The 19,944-nt window shown below is 38.6% G+C and overlaps 1 protein-coding gene across 1 annotated transcript; it reads left to right on the forward strand.

Moving 5' to 3' along the window:
* The first annotated feature begins 280 nt into the window (after positions 1-280).
* On the forward strand, positions 281-18,984 carry tars3 (threonyl-tRNA synthetase 3). The gene is made up of 19 exons (XM_026927158.3): positions 281-668; positions 905-997; positions 1,373-1,560; positions 3,495-3,618; positions 4,233-4,357; positions 6,105-6,222; positions 7,611-7,675; positions 7,764-7,842; positions 8,067-8,213; positions 10,857-10,955; positions 11,789-11,955; positions 13,107-13,269; positions 13,442-13,579; positions 13,928-14,005; positions 14,096-14,196; positions 14,311-14,415; positions 15,337-15,409; positions 16,360-16,474; positions 17,527-18,984. The coding sequence occupies exons 1-19, from the start codon at positions 339-341 to the stop codon at positions 17,673-17,675; spliced, it is 2,457 nt and encodes an 818-aa protein (XP_026782959.3). The 5' UTR covers positions 281-338; the 3' UTR covers positions 17,676-18,984.
* Positions 18,985-19,944: the final 960 nt, after the last annotated feature.

Here is a 19,944-nt window from a genome sequence, read left to right on the forward strand (position 1 = left end):
TTATTGTAGTCCTTTTCGCGAACTACTTCCGGTATCAAAACTTGCGTCCAAAGTCGTTTTCGTAAAACAATTCATACCGCAAATTACGCATTTAATTCGAAAATTATACGTCCATAAAACACTAGATATGTCTTTAAAGGTATTAAAATTATCTGAAAAAAAAAATGAGAGAGAAATTTACTTCCGATAACAGCGTGACGTCAGTGTGTCATAACGCTGAAACACCGCGAATGTACACAAGAGGTCGCTGTTGCACCAAATCTTTTTTTATTTTAATAATTAAACGAGCCTCGGTTGGGGGAAAAACCGCCTCCAGCTGTCACACCGGGGCTTTAAACATGGCGGAGCGCGTGGCAGCACGTCTGGCCGCACAGGAACGGCAAATCGAGGCGCTCGGCGAGGAGATCAGCCGCCTCCGTGATGGACTCAGTGGCGGCTGCTTTAACGCCGAGCTCGCGAGCGGCTCCGAGCTCGAGGACCTGCGCAGCGAGAACGAGAAGCTCCGGTACCGGCTCGTGCACCTACAGCGCGCTCTCCGGGCCGAGCTGGAGCTCGAGACACAGGGCCAGGCCGGCGCGCGCACAGGCCGCGAGAACAAGAGCAACGCTTTGCATGAGAAACATGAGACGAGCGCGAGAGAAACGCCAAAAGTAAATGCACCCCAGAAGGTTGGCTCATTATTATTAGTAGTAATAGTAATAATAGTAATACTGAGTGATGTCACCACACATGATGCAAATATTGCTATTGTTGCAGTAATCTAACTGTGCATGTTCTCTCTCTGTGTCTGTTAGACTCTCTTATAAGCAGCTGATGCAGAATATAATCGTTCAGCATCAACACAAACATTGATGTTGCTCATATAGATCAATATATATATTTTTTTTTTGCATGCACACACCAGCGTACTGAACCGGCAAAACCCCCAGAGGTCCAAAACACAACAGAGAAGAGCAAGAAGAAGGAGAAACCCAAAGGACAGGGAGGAGTAGGGGAGGTATTTCAAAATAAAGATTTTTTTTCCTCTTCTGATCATCATTCATTATCTTTATAACTGACAAAAAGCCAGCACATGATGCACTGCCAGAACACTATTGCGCTGATGTTGCATCAGTAGCATCAGACTGAATGGTCATATTTATAGTGACCTGTGACAGTTTTGTCTGTCTGAAGCCTGAGTATATCTATTATAGTACACTGAAATGCACTGACCCTGGATCAGAGTGAAAATTAAATGCATCAAAGTCTTAATAACTATATAAAAGAGAATTGTAGGACACTGCAGGAGATTTATCGCAGGTTGAATGATGAATTAACCATGAATCGAGCTGTTAGTATCTGATGTTAACGCATGTCTTTTGTCACGGAGCAGCTGAACCCGTGGCCCGGCTACATATCAGAGCGCTTGGAGCTCTACGAGAGACTGAAGAAAGAGAGTGACACCAATCTGGCCAAGCAGGCAGCTAACAGCAAGCCCATCTCTGTCCAGCTGCCTGATGGACAAAAAGTGGAGGCTCGGTCCTGGGTCACTACTCCTTACCAACTCGCCTGCGGCGTCAGGTGGGCTGCTGGGATCAATCTTTCCACTGTGCATTGGACCCCTTTTAAGGCTGCGTAGTGACCTAGAGTTGTCTGAATGTGGGTGTAATCAGAGGACATATTTGAAAATAATCTCAATGTAGAGATCAGTTTGGTTTTACAGCATGATTAAGGCACTAATTGTTCTTTGGATCCATTCCTGCCCTTATCCAGATAATGCACACACCCTATAGTATTATATTTTTATTATATAATAGGTTTCATCCATAATTAAATTTTGGATATCTACTACGAACCGATTTAGACTAGTAAGAATTATAATTTCAGAATGACAACAAAAGATCTCTGTATTTACATATTAACGTATTAGTAAGTACAGCAATTCAAGATACATACAATTACATTTTGACAAAATATCTATTAAGAGGAATCATAATTTGAAGGATCACAAAGTGGCAAATGATAGAGTCTCTAATTCTGTTATACCTACTGAAAATTTACAAATCATCATATTTATTGAAGAGCAAGAGCTGTCTATTTAACAGTCTGATCATGTTAACCATAATTTCTTTGGAGATGTATTTAATCATGTTTCCTAGCCCGGCGAGTATCCACCTCGCTTTGATGTTATAATAAGCTCCACTCTTCTGGGAAGGCTTTCCACTAGATTTTGGAGCGTGGCTGTGGGGATTTGTGTTCATTCAGCTACAAGTGAGCCATTAGTGAGGTCAGGTGCTGATGTTGGTGAGGAGGTCTGGGGTTCAGTCTGTGTTCCAGTTCATCCCAAAGGTGTTCAGTGGGGTTGAGGTCAGGGCTCTGTGCAGGACACTCGAAAAGACACACCATGTCTTCATGGAGCTCGCTTTGTGATTGTCATGCTGGAACAGGTTTAGATCTCTTAGTTCCAGTGAAGGGAAATTGTAATGCTACAGCATACAAAGACATTCTATACAATTGTGCTTCTAACTTTGTGGCAACAGTTTGGTGAAGAACCATATATGAGCGTGATGGTCAGATGTCCACATGCTTTTGGCCGTATAGTGTATTTGTGAAATAGTTTCAGCCGTAGTTAGTCAGAAAAGAACAATGAGTGGTCAAAATATCACAAGCTTAGTCTAGGGGGAAAAAATGGCGATGGGTCGCTTGGGAGCCGAACACTTCAACTGTTATTGGTAAGTCAGATGATCTGATTTACTAAAAAGAGAAAGTTTACTAATAGTGAGAGTCTGGAGTTTTAAAAAACTGTCACCAAGAGAGGGTGCTGTCTTACAACACTTACATGTTTATACACTGGGATGGCTGAAAGTTAACAGGTGAGCATAAAAAAACAACACTGTGCCAACATGTTATCCATTAGCAAACAAGGTCATTGCTCTAAGTGAGCAAGTGTAAGTGGATGGATTTTCACCTGATATTCACGTACACATTTGTAGTCTTGCGTAATATAACAAGATGTCGAGATGTGTGAAGCAAAACTAATGAAATGACAGGTTTACTGATTTTTTTTCAATTATATTCTGCACCTTTTCCTGAAGAGTTATAATTATATCTGTCAGGAGCTGAAGAAAATCGTGTTGGTATCCACCCTGGGAATTACTGATGATCTATTTATTTAAATATTTTAACAGAAATAATCTGATGCGAACACATGTCTTACTAGCAGCCTGAGATCCTGTCACAAATAAAATCCATACTTTATTACCTGGAGGTGTTTTGGCTGCTCAGCATCTACCTTATGCGGTTATCACTTTGCCTTTGTATGTATTTTACCCAGGGTGGTGTAAATATAAGGGATATGAGAGATAAAGCACTTAGATGGTGTTAACTAAAGCTTCCTTGAGGAATTGCTGGCTAGACCATGTATGCAGTTTGTGGTGTTGTGATGCTGTTTGAGCACTTCCTGCTTTAAGTGTGCTTCAGTGCTGAGTGTTGTGTTGGGGTTTGTGCTCCTGCAGTCAGGGTCTGGCTGATAACTGTGTGATCGCCCGGGTGGACGACGAGTTGTGGGATTTGGATCGGCCGCTGGAGAAAGACTGCTCTCTGGAACTGCTGCGTTTCGACAACGAAGATGCCCAGGCTGTGAGTATCTGAACTCAGACTTTTGTTCCTTGTTTCTTAATCATGTCGTCTCAAGTTTGAGTTTTTCCTCCCTGGGGCTTGCTCATTAGGGATCGAAATCTACATCCGGATTTCTGTATCCTCAGTAAATTAACTCACCGTACAGATGAGTTTACATTGTTGGCTTAGATGTAATAAAATCAGATCTATATACAATAATAAATGAGCAAAATTACTTTAAAAAAAAAATTATTCTTGTCTCAGTTGATAATATTAGGTAGCTTTTTTTTGTATGTGTGTTTTTGTTTCTTTTCTTTTTTTTTAAATTAAAGTAAAATATCATAATTGTAGCTCAGAAAGTTTCTTTCAAGAAAGCTGCTCTTGGACCCTTAAAATGATCTTGATTGGTTTCTACATCACTTCTAAAACACTTAAGATAAAAGTGTCTGCTTAAATGTAAAATGCAAATCTGTACAATAAAAGATTTTTAGTTCATAATAGAACAAGCACGAGGCGACCTAGGTTTAACTGCGTTACTTTTTTTGTACATATTTAAATATACAAGGATCATAAATGAAATTTGCGGTTCGATTTTTGCTGTGATCTACATCGCGTCTCGCTCTCTGTGCCTGCAGGTATACTGGCACTCCAGCGCCCACATCCTGGGAGAAGCCATGGAGCGCTTTTACGGAGGCTGCCTGTGTTACGGGCCTCCCATCGAGAACGGCTTCTACTACGACATGTTCCTGGATGGTCAGAAGTGAGTGTACAGCTTATAATACCACACAATTCTCAACTCTGATTGGATGATTAATTTCCTATAACAGCAGCTCTGACAGTAGTTCCAGCTGCAAGGCAAATCACAGGATTATTTAGCCTTTATGGAAGGAGTCTCCAGTGTTAGTGCTTTGTACCAGTCAGAGGTAAAGTGGTAACTTTAAGTTTTCTGACACAGGAAAGTCTACACTTTTTACGTTTCTTGGTAGGATAACAAGCGTGTTTTTTGTCTTAAACTTCAAGAGAGAAAAAGAAACAGTGGTGAAGGAACAACTGTTTATAGCTGCTATAATCTAAGTGATGATTTAGAAAAATTGTAATTATTGGAAATTGCTGTGTTATAGGAGGAACAATACACTTCAGGACATGCTGTTATAGGGGGGAAAAAGTTTATGCCAGCACGTCATTGTTGATTATTTTCCTATAACAGCACACCCTAATCGTTGTGTCCGTTACTTCACTTTGTTGCCAGTTTATTAGGTTTATCTCTCACTTTCACACAGATTATACACAAGGTTCTCATACAAGTCTGGGAAAGCATGGAATTTCCAGCGCAGGGGGGACAAAAAAAGATAATAATTCCGCAAAAGTTTTGGGAAAAAATGTTTTTGAGTTTGAATGTGATATGTTTATATACAGTAGATGTGTTATGTTTCTAAATTCATTGTCTTTAGACATTCATTTATTCACCATATTTCATGTTTTGTTTTTATAATGGAATTTTTTTAAAATTTGCAAGAAACCTGAACAAAGCCTGGAACCCTGTGTACATTCAAACACCACATGACTGTGTGGTCTAAATAAGGTAGACTAGAGTTTTGAGCATCGCTTCGCTTTTAGTTAAGTGCTTTAATGATTAAAACTAGGAAGCTTTTATCATGGTGTGATATTCGGTAATATCAGCTTGGGCTTTTCACGCACACAGCGCTTTCAGGGGTTTATTGAGAATGGCGTGAAAAGGAAAACTCTGGCAGTGAGTAGAGATTGTCTGGATGAAACAGCATGTAGATCGAAGGGGTCAAAGGATAAAGACGAGAATCGTGCAGGCAGACAGACGGGCTACAATCCAGGCAGATCATGTTTCCTCAGAACAAACAGTTTATCAGAAAATAAATACAAGGGAAATAAAATAAAACCTCGTGTTTTTTTTTTTTGTTGTTGTTGTTTTGGTTGTTTTTTTAAACTGTGCCATAAGAATATTATTTGTGCTGATTTGGCTTTTGAGATATTTTATCATCCATGATTTATATAAGTGTAAGACAATGGTAGAACAATATTGTGTAATATGGAGTAAGAATGTGTAATATCTTTAAAAAAAATAATCAAACAGCCACAAACATATTGTACAGCACAAATTAGCATGAATTTGGTTAGATTTTGGTTTGGTTTTGAGTTTGCGCTGTGATCTCACAGGGAGCTTTCGATATTTTTTCATTTGTAATACAGCTGTTATAATATCTTTTATACCACAGCACTGTTAAAATCTCAAATCTGAGGTGGTGATTTTAATTAATAACACAGATTTGTTTAATTTCTTTTTAAATGCGGCACCGTATACATACTGTAGGAGGATCTAATAAACCAGCAACTCTGTGTAGTTTCATGCAGAAAAAGTCAGCTCATGTTGGTGGATACTTTGTGCTTGTTTTGTACACTGTATATAACACTAATTTAGTGGCAGTTTAACGCAGTAAAAGAGTAAATGGTGGATATTGTTTTGTCTCTGTTAGAGGAGTGTCAAGCACGGAGTTTGGAGATCTGGAAGCACTCTGTAAGGGCATCATGAAGGACAAACAGCCATTCGAGAGACTGGAGATTAGCAAGGAAACACTGCTGGAGATGTTCAAGGTAAAGTCCTTCCCAGATTCAGTACCTGGGACGTGGCTGCACTGACAGAAAGGGAGCATGTGGTCAGTCAGACTTAAGAGAACGTATTATGTATATGTGTGTGTATATATATATATATATATATATATATATATATATATATATATATATATATATATATATATATATATATATATATATATATATATATATAGTTTACCTAAAAATAATTAGTTTCTTATCAAAAAGCTGATTTCATTGCTTATATTAAATTTAATTTAAACAACTTTCTAATTACTGGTTTGAATTATGAAGAGTGAGTGATCAATTCACGTAATATTAACGTAATCCAATCACATTATAAAATCTCTCAAGGATGTTGGCACTAACAGGAAGAAATAACTGTAGTATTAAATTATTACATTTTTAAACAATAGCGTAGCAGGTAATGTTTCTGCTTCACAATGCCAGCGACCCGAGTTTGATCCTGAGCCCAGATGAAAGTCCAGGGTTTGATTTTTTTTTTTTTCCTTTTCTCCCCCTTTTCTCCTTATTCCAGGGCTTTGAAAATCACATTGGCTGTATGAAAACAAACTGTGTTAATCTAACTCAATTCATTCACATTGAACCGATGTACGTGTTTAAATTAAGTAAATTCACTGAGCATTTTTTTTCTCTTCAGTGTGTACTGATGCTACATTTTAGACAGTTTTAATTCTCAAATCTGATTGGTCAGAAGGTGTTGATCAATTATAATCAGCTTAGCATTTGTGGAAGGAGTCCCCAGTGTCAGTGCTTTATATCAGTCCGAGGTAATGCTGTACCTCTTTCTGACAGGTCTTCAGGATGGTGTTATTTAATATTTAAAACAAAACTCTAATCCTTGGCAAATTGCTGCAGTGTAAGAGGAATAACGTATATGTATAAAAATACATCAATCCATGTCAGTGTTTGAAGAGGGTTGAAGATTTCTGCCAAGTCTTCAGGACAAAGGATTTGCATTTAATAATTCCTTGGTAACATGACAAGTTGCATTTATTAATTTAAAGAGAAAGAAAAAAAAGAAAGGCTGGTCAGCGAATGACTGTTTATTGCTGCTATAACGTAAGTGATAACAGGAACTTTTCTCTTGGATGTTCCACAACATTAAATGTAACTATAAACAAATAAAAAGCAAATATGTAATGTTGTATTAAATTTATATCACTGGCAAATTGCTGTGGTATAAGAGGAATAAAACACTTCAGGACATGCTCTTACAGGAAAATGATCAACTTTGGAGTTGGAAACAATAACTCCACTTCATCATGCCACTCCATCTTTGATTATTTTCCTTAAGTGCTTTTTTTAAGTGCATTTCTGTTGCTTTGTATTTGAAGATTTATCGTTGTGTTGCTTTTGTTTCACAGTACAACAAGTTTAAATGTCGTATCCTGAATGAAAAGGTGACCACCCCGACCACTACTGTGTACAGGTAAATGAAACCATTGGTGTTATTTTTGATATTTGGTGATAATTTGTGCTCCAACCTGAGCTGGTTATGAACGGTTCTGTATTCTTAGATGTGGCCCTCTCATTGACCTGTGCCGAGGCCCTCACGTGCGGCATACGGGCAAGATCAAAGCTCTGAAGGTCTATAAGGTGTGTGTGTGTGTGTCAAGTTGTCAAGCGATTCAGTAAAATAAAGCATTATTATCAAGAATAACCTGATTGTAAAAGATTCTTGTACTTCATTTCCACAACACATTTTAGTGTAATTACTGTAAGTGTAATGTTAAATATAAAATGATATGTAATAATATTGTATAGAGACACACGAGTTTCACAGATCATTCACAGCTAATCTTGCTGCGGCTGTTGTCTAGAACTCATCCACGTACTGGGAAGGCCGCTCAGACATGGAGACGCTCCAGAGAATCTACGGGATATCTTTCCCCGACTCTAAGATGCTGAAGGAGTGGGAGCGCTTTCAGGAAGAGGCCAAGAACCGAGACCACCGAAAAATCGGAAAGGTGAGGCAGAGTCAGGACCGCTTGGGTCCTGGTTTAGAGTTCATTTTAAAAGAGCTGTGTACTGAATAAAGGTAATATGTTCTCATTATATTAGTGATCAGATAATTGGATCATTTTCCTCTAACAACAGGTCGAACAGTAGTTCCAGCTGCAAGGCGAATCAAAAATAGCAACAGCTCATTCACAGGGACTTGTATAGCAGACGTTTGCATAATATGAGACTTGTAAAGTGTTGTTATTTAACAAAGAAAAGCATATTAGTTTTGTGAAGCTTTCTGTAAGATGTTTTTTTAACATTTATGTAAAAAGGCATCAGTCAGGTTTGAAGATTACTGCCAAGTCTTCATTACAAAGGATTGGCACTTTATGACACCTTGGTAACATGACAAGTTATGTTTATTAATAAAAGAGAAAGAAAAAAATAAAGTTGTGGGCGAACGACTGTTTATTGCTGCTATAATGTAAGAGATAACAGGAACTTGTCTCTTGGACGTTCCACAACGTTGAATGTAACTGTAAACAGATAAAAAGCATGATTAGATATTCCACAACATTAAATGTAACTATAAACAGATTAAAAAAAAAAAATTATCATGTTATGATAAATTATTAATAAATTTATACTCCCTGGCAAATTGCTGTGGTATAAGAGGAATAAAACACTTCGGCACACACTCTTATAGGAAAATAATCAATTTCAGTATGGGAACAGTATCTCTACTTCAACAAATCACTCCATTGCTGGTTATTTTCTTATAGCTACAGTGGTTTATTGCTTATTTATTGGTTACTATAAATCATATGGAATTGTCTTGCTGTATATATAGTGCTTTTTCATTCCCACTGTATCATGGGAATGATTGGAGAAAATGAGTTAAAACTTGGGCCTGAGTCAAATCCAAAATTTCCATGTTCCGTTCCACTTGGCCGGTACATGATCCAAGAGAGAAATAAAGCACACTGTGGACTATAGCAGGGCTTTTTTGTTTAATAATGGTTCATGGATTATGATGAAAGAACTCCTTAGTTTTAAATTGAACGGCTTCATGTGAAATGACTAGGTGTAGCTTTATTTTTAATGCCAGCCCACCAGAGCAAAGGGAAGTTTACTAAGAGGAAATGAAGTTCATTTCTCTGAGTTAGAACGAGGGCTGAATTGAGCTGAATGACAGGTCATCTTTTAAAAGCAAAATAATGAGCGTGTGCTTGCTTTAATCTGCGTAAAAGCTGACTGACGGAGAGAACTGCAGTATAGGATCTAATGGTCTCGATATTGCAGGCTTTGAAGAAGGCTGATCAAAGCAACGGCATCTTGGAAATGCACAGAATAAATTTTCACCCACCCCTATCCACCTCGGTGAAAAGCGAAGGCTCCGCTTATGTCGCATTCTCGATTAGCGTGTGATTGACACTTCCTACTGAGCTCGTGACGACCAGCTGGTTCTTCAAGAGAAGCCTTCCTGTTCCCTTATAGAGATATACGTGACTGAGAAAGTGTAGTAGGGTCAGGTTTAATGTTGACTTTAATTCTCTCTATGGTGCGCAGTGTCGCGTTCTGCCCTGCTGCCATACACTAGTGGTCTGAAGTTGGAGGGCTCTGAGAACAGTTTGTCTTGGGAGTTGAGAGCAGATTTGATGCCATGTGTCACCTCAATTCCCTGTGGAGATGAAAAACTTTGGCACTGCATATCCTCCTACTGAACATAAGTGACCGTTGAGACCTTTTTCTTCCCGTCCACCCTGAATGATTTTCGTATTAATCCTCATAATTAACATCTGAACTTCAATTGAAGTCTCAATCCTAGATTTATTATGGAATTAATTTCTTAACTGACTTTTTTTAACTAAACTTTTTATTTCACGTTGTACTGTTTTCACGCCAGTTAATGGTTAATCTTACGTTACCCATGATGCTGTTTGACTAACTGCTATAAATGAGATCAGAATTGGGAACCCTCAGTGTTTGTGTTTTGAAGAAATTGTGAGTAATAACCTTTATGGAATGCAGCATTAGCCCTCATTTAATCTCTGTCTAAAGAGAGCAATGGAATGGCACTTTAGTCCTTTCATCTGTCCAGCTTTCTCACCTCCTCATCTGTACACTCTGCTCAAAGCTTCAGCTTTCACACTCATACCATCAACACCATCACGTTCGGCAGCTAGCCAAGCCGAGTCTCTGCCGTAACTCAGAGTCGTATAGCTGCGTTGCATTCTGGGACTTTGAATTCAACATTTGCACCAACGTCTTCGCTACTTCTATGCTGGATTGCTCATTAATGTGATGTTGAACTTTGTACGAAATTAAAAATGAATGAGAAAAGAAGTTCTTGCTCTTTTGTTTTGTAACTGTGCCAGCAATAACAATGTCCCCCTGGTGACGGCAACACAACAGAAAACCACTAACCTCTCACAGGAATAATGAAGATACAAAAATACAGCACCAAGCAACAAATTAGCACCAGAATGACTAAACAAGTCAGAAATAATTCGATATAAACATATCTGAAGTGTTTCTGGCTGCCAGATTTCTTTCATCTCACTTCTATTTTACCATCTCTCCCTCTCTCTCCCTCTCTCTCCCTCCCTCTCTCCCTCTCTCTCTCTCTCTCTCTCTCTCTCTCTCCCTCTCTTGTTATGATTCAGGATCAGGAGCTGTTCTTCTTTCATGATCTGAGTCCAGGCAGCTGTTTTTTCCTCCCTCGTGGAGCCTACATCTACAACACTCTCACTGAGTTCATCAGGGTAAATCTGCTCCACACATTCATACATTACCATCTGTATGCATTACATAACGCTGTTCCTGTGTGTGATTGGCAGCTTCTCATCTACACCATATGTAGCTCTTTATGTGCTTTTCTTCGTGAGCTCTTAAGCTGTTTATTGGGAACTTCTGTAGATAGCAGGCCATTTTGTAAGCAGCAGTGCAGTACTGTTACGAAACCTCATCACCATGTAAAAATGTGTTTTACTGTAAATGTACTGATATGAGAGAGAGAACATGTTAAATATAGGCAACATTCTGAGTATTTTTTGAGCATTTTTCGTTCATTCATTCAAGTTTGAAATTGTTTTATAATTTTCTGATAATTTTACTTATGTCCAGTAATGCTAGAAATAAGCAAAAGTATATTAAGGTTAATAAAGTTAATATTAATTTCTAGCAATAAAAACAATAAAAGGTTGAGAAATAGGATTAATAATTTTTTTAGTTATAATAATTTAGCAATTATAAATATCTGATACATATTCCTGTAAGTTTTTTTCACTTGCAGTGCATGCTTTTTGTTTAAAAAAAAAAAAAAAAATCCAAAATTAAATTCCATTTCCCCAAACGTAGTTGATCGAGATAAGATTGTTGTCAGTATTTCTTTTTCTTTCTTTTTTTTTCCTTTCTTTCTTTCTTTATTTTAGGTTTAGCTAATGAGTAATAGATCCAGTTTAATGTACTATTTTGGTGGATATGGAAATTGTATACATTTAATTTTTGGTTCAACTAACATTTGAAGCCATGTTTTGTCAGTCAGCACTTTTAACCTGTGGAAGATTTATCCTGTATATGATCTCTGTACATACAGGAGGAGTATTGGAGAAGAGGTTTTCAGGAAGTGGCATCTCCAAACATCTACAACAGCAAGCTGTGGGAGACGTCAGGCCACTGGCAGCACTACAGTGAGAACATGTTCTCCTTCCCCGTGGAGCAGGACATCTTCGCCCTCAAGCCCATGAACTGCCCTGGACACTGGTAAAGCCGTACACACACACACACACACACACACACACACACCAGCGGTGAGGAGTAAATAGCTGTGGTATTCTTTCACTAGCACAGCGTTCACACTTTGATTTAGTACGTGTTATTATATGTTTTATTTCACAAATGATTTCCAGCTTGTGATTTTTCTGTAGGAAGAACCTAACAAAAGTGTAGCTCTCACAAGGGAGGCGATCTTGACAAATGTAGCCCCAGATGTCCCAGATGTGAAATTTGAGATTTCTTTTCATTATTATTATTTATTTTTTTGGAACAGCTGCTAATATAGTTTTTCAGCTGATAATTACAATGGATGATTCTTATGAATTCTTCTGAAGTGAGTTCTTAGTGCTGCTAAGAACCAGCCAAAACAAACTTTCCGAAAGCGGGAATGTTCGTGGTTTTCAGAGCAGTTCGATGTTTATAAGCTGACCTAATGTGAGCATCTGCACAGCAGCAGAGTGTCAGCTCCAGAAGCACACACAAAACACACTTAAAACTGACTTTAACTCTTATTTATACATTACAGTGACATAATAATAAAAGTTCCTAGAATTCACTAGTGGGTTCTCTCATGTCTTTAACCTTGTAACTCTCTCACTCTCTCTCTCTCTCTCTCTCTCTCTTTCTCTCATTCAATTCAGTGAGCTTTATAGGCACGATGATTACGTGCTAGTTACTGTTTTGCCAAAGCATTGAAATGACATTTTTTTAAATAAAAATAGCAATTTCTTTTTCTTTGTCTGTCTCTCTCTCTCTCTCTCTCTCTCTCTCTCTCTCTCTCTGTATCTGTCTGTTTATTCTCTGTGTATCTTGCTACCACTATTTGTCTGTTCCTCTCTGTCTGTCTGTCTTTGTCCTTCTCTCCCTCTACTTCTGCTGTCTCTCTATACTTCTTGCTGTCTTTCTCTCTCTCTCTCTCTCTCTCTCTCTCTTCCCCGCTCTCCTCTTTCTCTCATTCTCTCTTTTGGTCTTTCCCTGTGTGTCTATCTCTCTACCTCTCTGTCTGTTTCTGTCCCTCTCTCCCTCTACTTCTACTATCTCTCTCTCTACCTCTCTCTGTCTGCCTCTCTCTATTACATTCACTCTCTGTTTCTCTCTCTCTCTCTCTCTCTCTCTCTCTCTCTCTCTCTCTCACTCAGTCTGATGTTCTGTCACCGGCCCCGGTCGTGGAGGGAGCTTCCCCTGAGGCTGGCGGATTTTGGCGTGCTGCATCGTAATGAACTCTCAGGGACACTGACGGGACTCACCCGTGTCCGCCGTTTCCAGCAGGACGACGCGCACATCTTCTGCACCATGGAGCAGGTACGCTACTCAGCCCTCGAGTCGCACCGTAGAGACTCCCTTCATCTGGATTCCTTTCTGGAGTTCTGGGTCAGAGATGGAAAAGAAAAATGGTTTTCTGTGTATACGTTCCAGGACAATCACACGAACAAAGTATACATTTTAATTTGTAGATACGCTGTTCTCTTTCCAGATTGAGTCGGAGATGAAGGGCTGTCTGGACTTCCTGCGCTGCGTCTACGACGTCTTCGGCTTCTCCTTCCAGCTGCATCTGTCCACCCGGCCGGAGAAGTTCCTCGGGGACATTGCCGTGTGGGACCAGGCTGAGAAGGTGCTAGATTTTAGAATTATTTTCAATGAATTTTACAAGAAGTCTAAATCAATAATTGTGTTGTAGAAAACTTGAAAGCAAATTGCTGATGGCTTTACTTCTGTAAAGGATAAGAAGTTTCTACAGTTCACCTAGTTTTTAATCTAGAAATATATTCAGTGAATTTTTTTATTTATTTATTAATTTTTTAAAGCTGCTCTGTGACAATGTCCATTGTTAAAAGCGCTATACAAATAAAATTGAATTGAACTGAATTGAATTTTACAAAAACTCGTGTGATAATTCTCCTCTAGAGCACTTTATTTTTATCAGTAAATTTACTGATGACTTTACCTCTGTATCGTGCAGCAACTTGAGAACAGTCTGAATGAGTTTGGAGAACCGTGGAAGCTAAACCCAGGTGATGGAGCTTTTTATGGGCCAAAGGTGAGACCTTGACAATGCCGACATCCCGAATCACACAATGACAGAAACACTTTATATCATTTATAAAATGTCTTTTGTGTGCCGCTACAGATTGATATCAAGATCAAGGATGCCATCGGGCGTTATCACCAGTGTGCCACCATCCAGCTGGACTTCCAGCTGCCTATTCGCTTCAACTTAACTTACATAGGGTGAATAATGTGACACAGTTCTCACACTAATTAACCCTAATGTACATTTACAGTGTGTTATTGTTATGGAGTTGCGTTCTCACTGATGAACTCTGTGATCAAATATCCTTATAGGAAGGACGGAGATGACAAAGCCAGGCCTGTGATTATCCACCGCGCTATCCTGGGCTCAGTAGAGAGGATGATCGCCATTCTCACAGAGAACTACGCTGGAAAATGGTAATAACTTTATTTCTGTAAAAACAAACGTACTGAATTTAATAAAGAATGGTGATTTGTGTTTATAAATGAAATATCTGAAACATGTAACTATTCAACATTCTTCAGGCTCCATCTGTTACTAATTTTACTGCTAAAAACATTTCTTTTTACTTTTCTTACTTTAATATTATAACATTTTTATATTTTTGTTATACATTTTTATTTGCCTATTTTGCTATTTTATTTTTGTTAATCTTTCATCTCACACTGTAAAACACTGACAAATAAATTTTAAAAAATCATCTTATTATTATTATTATTACTGTAAATATTTCACTAACGCAATTCAGCTCAACCAGCATCCTTTTTAAGTGTTTCCAGGCTTAAATTGTTTTTTTGTTTTTTTTCCCCCTAAGTTTTAGAGATAACTTAGAAAAACAGAGATTTGCATGCAATTAAGTGAGTCGAGTGAGTTTTAGCGCCTGTTTGCAGTTTTACAGCCTTGAAAATAGCCACATCAGCCGAACCTATGATGCTAAGCCCCGCCCCTTTTTTCTAAAAGACAACCTTCGAAGCACAACAAACAAGCTGGGGGTTGGTTTTGGAAATACGAAGACTCTAAAATAGGGGTGTCCAATCTTATCCACAAAGGGCCAGTGCGGGTTTTCATTCCAGTCAAGCAGGAGTCACACCTGATTCCACCTGTTCAATCAGCTGATCTCGGCTTTCAGTAGACTCAGGTGTGGCTTCTGCTTGGCTGAAATGAAAACTTGCAACCACACCGGCCCTTTCCGGATAAGATCGGACACACCTGCTCTAAAACATACAAAGTGCTAGTTTATATATAAGGGCAAAGGCTGTGTGTGTAAGGAACTAGTAGGAACATGCAGCATGTCTAAACATCACTGAACTTCTCTCATGGTCTTAATGTTTTCTCAGGCCGCTCTGGTTATCTCCTCGTCAGGTCATGGTAGTGCCTGTCAATCCATCCCTTGAAGAATACGCCAGTAAGGTAGGCTACTCTGAGTCTTCGTTTTTTTGTTTGTTTTATTGTGTCAGTTTAAGAGATTAAATCTAATCTTGGACTGAAGTTCAGAAAATCCTTTTATTCAAGGTTTAATGTGTATCCAGGGTAACTGTAATGTGTGGAAATGCAATATTCTGTGCTCATATGATTTAATGGAAAATTAGTGTTCTATCAGGAGTTATAAACATTTCTAGCCATCTCAGGAATAATTTCAGAGGCGTGCTGTAATAGGAAAATAATCAACGATGGGATGGTGTGATCCTGCCGGATGTGAAGAAGAGTCACTATTACCAACCTGAAGTGATTTATTCCTCTCATAGCATAGCAATTTGCCAATGATTACAATTTTTCTTACAGATTATTATTATTATTATTATTACAAATTACAGAATGGCACAACAGTTCTTTTTATCCACTCAAAGTTACATTTAATGTTGAGGAACATTCACAAAACAGTCATTCCCTCACCAACCTCACTTTTTCTCTCTCCTGTAGTTACAAAAAAAACACAACTGTTGGGAATACTTCCTAACCTTTACAAAGCACTGACACTGGAGACTCCTTCCATAAATGTTAAACAAACATCTCCTGACAGAGATCCTCACCATAGCAACAGTTAGGTGTTTTTCTTTGTTAAATGATGACACATTTTAGTCTTAGATTGTGTGGAGCTTCCTTCCCTGTGAATCAGCTGCTTTTATAGAAATGACAACATATTAGAATGAACACAAAAAAATTCATCATCACTTTCTGACCAATCAGATTTGAGCATGCAGCAATGCGGACGTATAATATAATGAATACAGGTAAATTTTCAGGGAAGATCTGCTGATGCTAGATCAGTGTTTCTCCCTGTAAGACGCTCGACAAAGGTGGGCGCAGATTCTTTTGTGAGCGTAGCATGAGTCACTGCAGAAGACTTTGTTCCACCGTAGGTGTGTAAGCAGTTTGTGGAGGTGGGTTTCATGGCGGATGCAGACCTCGACTCTGGCTGCCTTCTGAACAAGAAAATCCGCAATGCTCAACTGGCCCAGTACAACTTCATTCTGGGTAAGAAAAGATCAGCGGTGGTTCTGGCACAATGCAACTCCAACAGGCGACGCTTATTGTTGTAGAATGAGAATGACATTGCTCTTCATCATGTGGCGTTTTTTATCATCACATATGTATACATTGATAACTAGCAGTATCATAAACTACCTATTTTTATGAATTAAGGCCTGACTCTTTAAAAAATAAATCCGCAGGGTGCCATGGAGTCGACCACCACAGTATAAACTCACTAAACTGTGACAGTAAATTGTGTTTTTACTAACAATCAAGTGGCTTTTTATGAAGTAAAGCGTGGTCTCTGTGGTCTCCCGTAATTGTCCTACATAATACTGTTACGAGAACAATTTACAGATTAAAATAGTAGTAAGGTTTTCAAAGACACAAGTCATCACCACTCCACAGCCAAATTCTGTTGGGTTTGATTTATTTGTTTTTCTCTGCTTTGTGGATGTGGTATGGTCCGAAGTGAACTTGATCTACTCATTGAAAATAAAAAACTATTTGAAGAATAGCTATACAAAAATTCCTTAATATAACCTCCTCACTTTAAGCACTTTACACATGTGTAAACACTACAAGTCTGATTTCACAGTTTTCAATTCTTTAAAAGGTAAGTTGAGCCAAAAAATTAAATGTGGATCATTTTCTCCAGTTCTCTGTTAAGACTGTGTATGCCTTGTGAAATATCTTTTAGTGAAAAGGGAAGAGCTGAACAGCTCCAGCTTATGGGGGGCGGGGCTTATTTCAGGGCTGGAAGAATGTTACCACAACCCTAGAACCTCAAAAGATCTGTTGCTTTAAATGTATACACTTAGTCTATGTCTAGAAGATTGCAGAAGTAGTACAAGAGCACTCCACTCGCTCAGTGTGTGATGTTTTTGACACGTGTGTACATTCTCTGACTGTGAATGAATCTTCTGTCTGTTTGCAAAAGAAAACACGCAATGCTGTTATGCCAACTGTTGCTCTTGCAGAGCAGCTGTGGAAATTAACATGGAAATCATTATGCATTATTTGTTTTTTTCCTCTTTTGATGTTGTCCTTGGCAGTGGTCGGTGAGAAGGAGAAGATGACTAACAGCGTCAATGTGCGCACGAGGGACAACAAGGTCCACGGCGAGCTGACAGTGCCCGAGGTTCTGGCTCGGCTCTCTCTGCTCAAACAGTCGCGCTGCAGGAACGCTGAGGAGGTGTTCTGAACAAATATACGCGCCTGATTCCAATTCAGATGTAAATCAAAGCCTCCTACGTCTTTTTTTTTTTTTTTTTTTCCCCAGTAGCAGCTGTTTGGTAGAAGATAATGACTGACCAGGGGTGTTACGGTGTCATGGTTTCACGGTTAGTCACTGTGTATGATCGGATGCTATGTATGAGTGACTGAATTTCCATTTCTTACTGCCTACGTTTTTTTTTGTTTTTTTTTTTCCGATCAAGTTCCTTTCTTTACTCCAGTGGTTCTCGTTCTTTTTGTGTCTGGCTGTGACTGCACTAAAATTTCACAGCAGCCTCCGTTTCTCGGTGCAGAGAACGCAGCTACGCTGAAAACCCTTTAGCTGTGTTTAATCTGCTGCTGCTGTAAACATTACATTGCTACCTCTGCTGTCACACTTCTAGCATGTTCCTAACTTTATCATACACAACACATTGCTGACCAGAACTAAACCAAACAACTATGTTTTTGGCTAGTAAGATTTTCCGCAATGCTTTTCCTCCTTTCCTCGGAAACCTCTCTCTCTTTCAGTTTATAACAACAGCGTGATAAATACTGACAGTGACAGAGAGCTCATTTCTCAAAACTGTCTTTCTAATGATGAAGAACAATTACTCAATTTGAATTTTTTATTATTTTTTTTCCCTCAGCTTGTTATACCGTAAAACCGTGATATTTTTAGATTAAGTTATCTTACTGTGAACATTTCAAACCGTAACACCCCTAGACTTGATTATTAAACACTATTTCCTAAGTAAGGAATAAGAGGAAGTGAGAAGAGGCTTTTTCTTTGGATTGGGATCAGGTCATCAGGTGGAACAGACAAAAACTAGACAAACTGTAAAAGGAAATGTAGTCGCAGTTATAGGAAGTGGGACGTGATGATGGATGGAATTCAACAAAGAGGAAAACAGCATTAGATGGAATGTATTAGTGAAAGTAAATGAAATTTCTGTTATGTACAATGAAAGAAAGATTCTTTTTCAGTGCATCGTATGAAATCCGAACAGTTCTGTAGACACGTGGGAAGCAGTTGGTAGAGGTGACATTTGGCTTGAACACTTGTGAATACAGAAAATCGTTTCGACAAAATGTCATTGCAGTGATGCTTTTTTTTTTTTTTTTGTCAATTGCACTGAATTTAAGAACACAGGCGGTAAATTTCACCCAGACTGTTGCTGTAAATTGTGTCCTGTTAAATGGAAGGATTGATGGAGTGATATGTGATGATGGGAAAAGGTGAAGTAAACTTTTGATGACTGCTGGGAATAATGAAGAATAAACCATTTTCAGAAATAGTTCTCCTGTTTTAATGTGTGTGTCTGTGTGAGTGTGTGTGTGTGAGAGAGAGAGAGAGAGAGAGAGAGAAATGAGAATTCAGATATGTATGAATTCATAGAGGCATGCCTTCATAATCATAATCATAGTCATAATCTTTTAGACATAAAAAATGAAGAAAAAAAAACAGGTGACCCTTTTTCAAAACATTTATTTAATAAACATAATCAAACTATTCAAATATGAGTCAAATATATTTAATTCCACAAAACCCAAACCAGTTATGCTGTGTGTAAAGATTTGGATCATACAGTGTCTTGCATAAGTATTCACTCCCTGAGCTTTTCTGCATTTTCTACCATTACAAGTTGTAAATGAAACTGACTTGAATGGAAATTTTACCATTTGATTTAAACAATATGTCTAAATCTGAAGGTACAAAATATTTTTGTGACACAGATTGTTAATTAACTAAAAAGAAAAAGAAAAGAAAAGCACACATTTCTTGGTTGTGGGAGTATTCCTGGGGTAAACATTTTTTTCTTCCGTATATCTCAGCTTTGTGGAGTGTCCATACTGTGGTTATCATGTGAACAGCTTCTCCCATCTGAGCTGTGGCTCTCTCCAGGTCCTTCAGAGTTCCCCAGGAAGTCGTAGGCACGATCCAAGCAGCTAGTTAGTTGATCTGATTTGTTGAGAAATCCCCCAAGCCTGGCTCAGTTTCCTGGTTAGGTCCGGCTGTGATACCCATCTTGTCCCCACAGCCTCCATCAATGTTTCTACCCCGAGGAACATTGCACTCTCTGTAACAGCATCTTGGTAGCTTCTCCGTCTGACCTCCTCTTTACCCGGTACTCATTTCAGTGGAGGGCAGAGTCACGGTTGTTCTGTATTCATTCTATGTTTCATTAATAGATTTAATGGCGCTAACGGATGCTTTTGCAGAACTTTATCCCAGATTTGTTTCGGTAGCTGCTTGC

Source organism: Pangasianodon hypophthalmus, chromosome 6 (genome assembly GCF_027358585.1).
Source record: "Pangasianodon hypophthalmus isolate fPanHyp1 chromosome 6, fPanHyp1.pri, whole genome shotgun sequence".
NCBI lineage: Eukaryota > Metazoa > Chordata > Actinopteri > Siluriformes > Pangasiidae > Pangasianodon > Pangasianodon hypophthalmus.

What these genes read in the sequence shown, in the direction of transcription:
- tars3 (XM_026927158.3), top strand. Translation starts at nt 339, where the DNA reads ATGGCGGAGCGCGTGGCAGCACGTCTGGCCGCACAGGAACGGCAAATC. An exon ending in AAGTAAATGCACCCCAGAAG is followed by an intron (nt 669 to 904) that starts GTTGGCTCATTA and finishes TGCACACACCAG; the next exon opens with CGTACTGAACCGGCAAAACC. An exon ending in ATGAACTGCCCTGGACACTG is followed by an intron (nt 11,956 to 13,106) that starts GTAAAGCCGTAC and finishes TCTCTCACTCAG; the next exon opens with TCTGATGTTCTGTCACCGGC.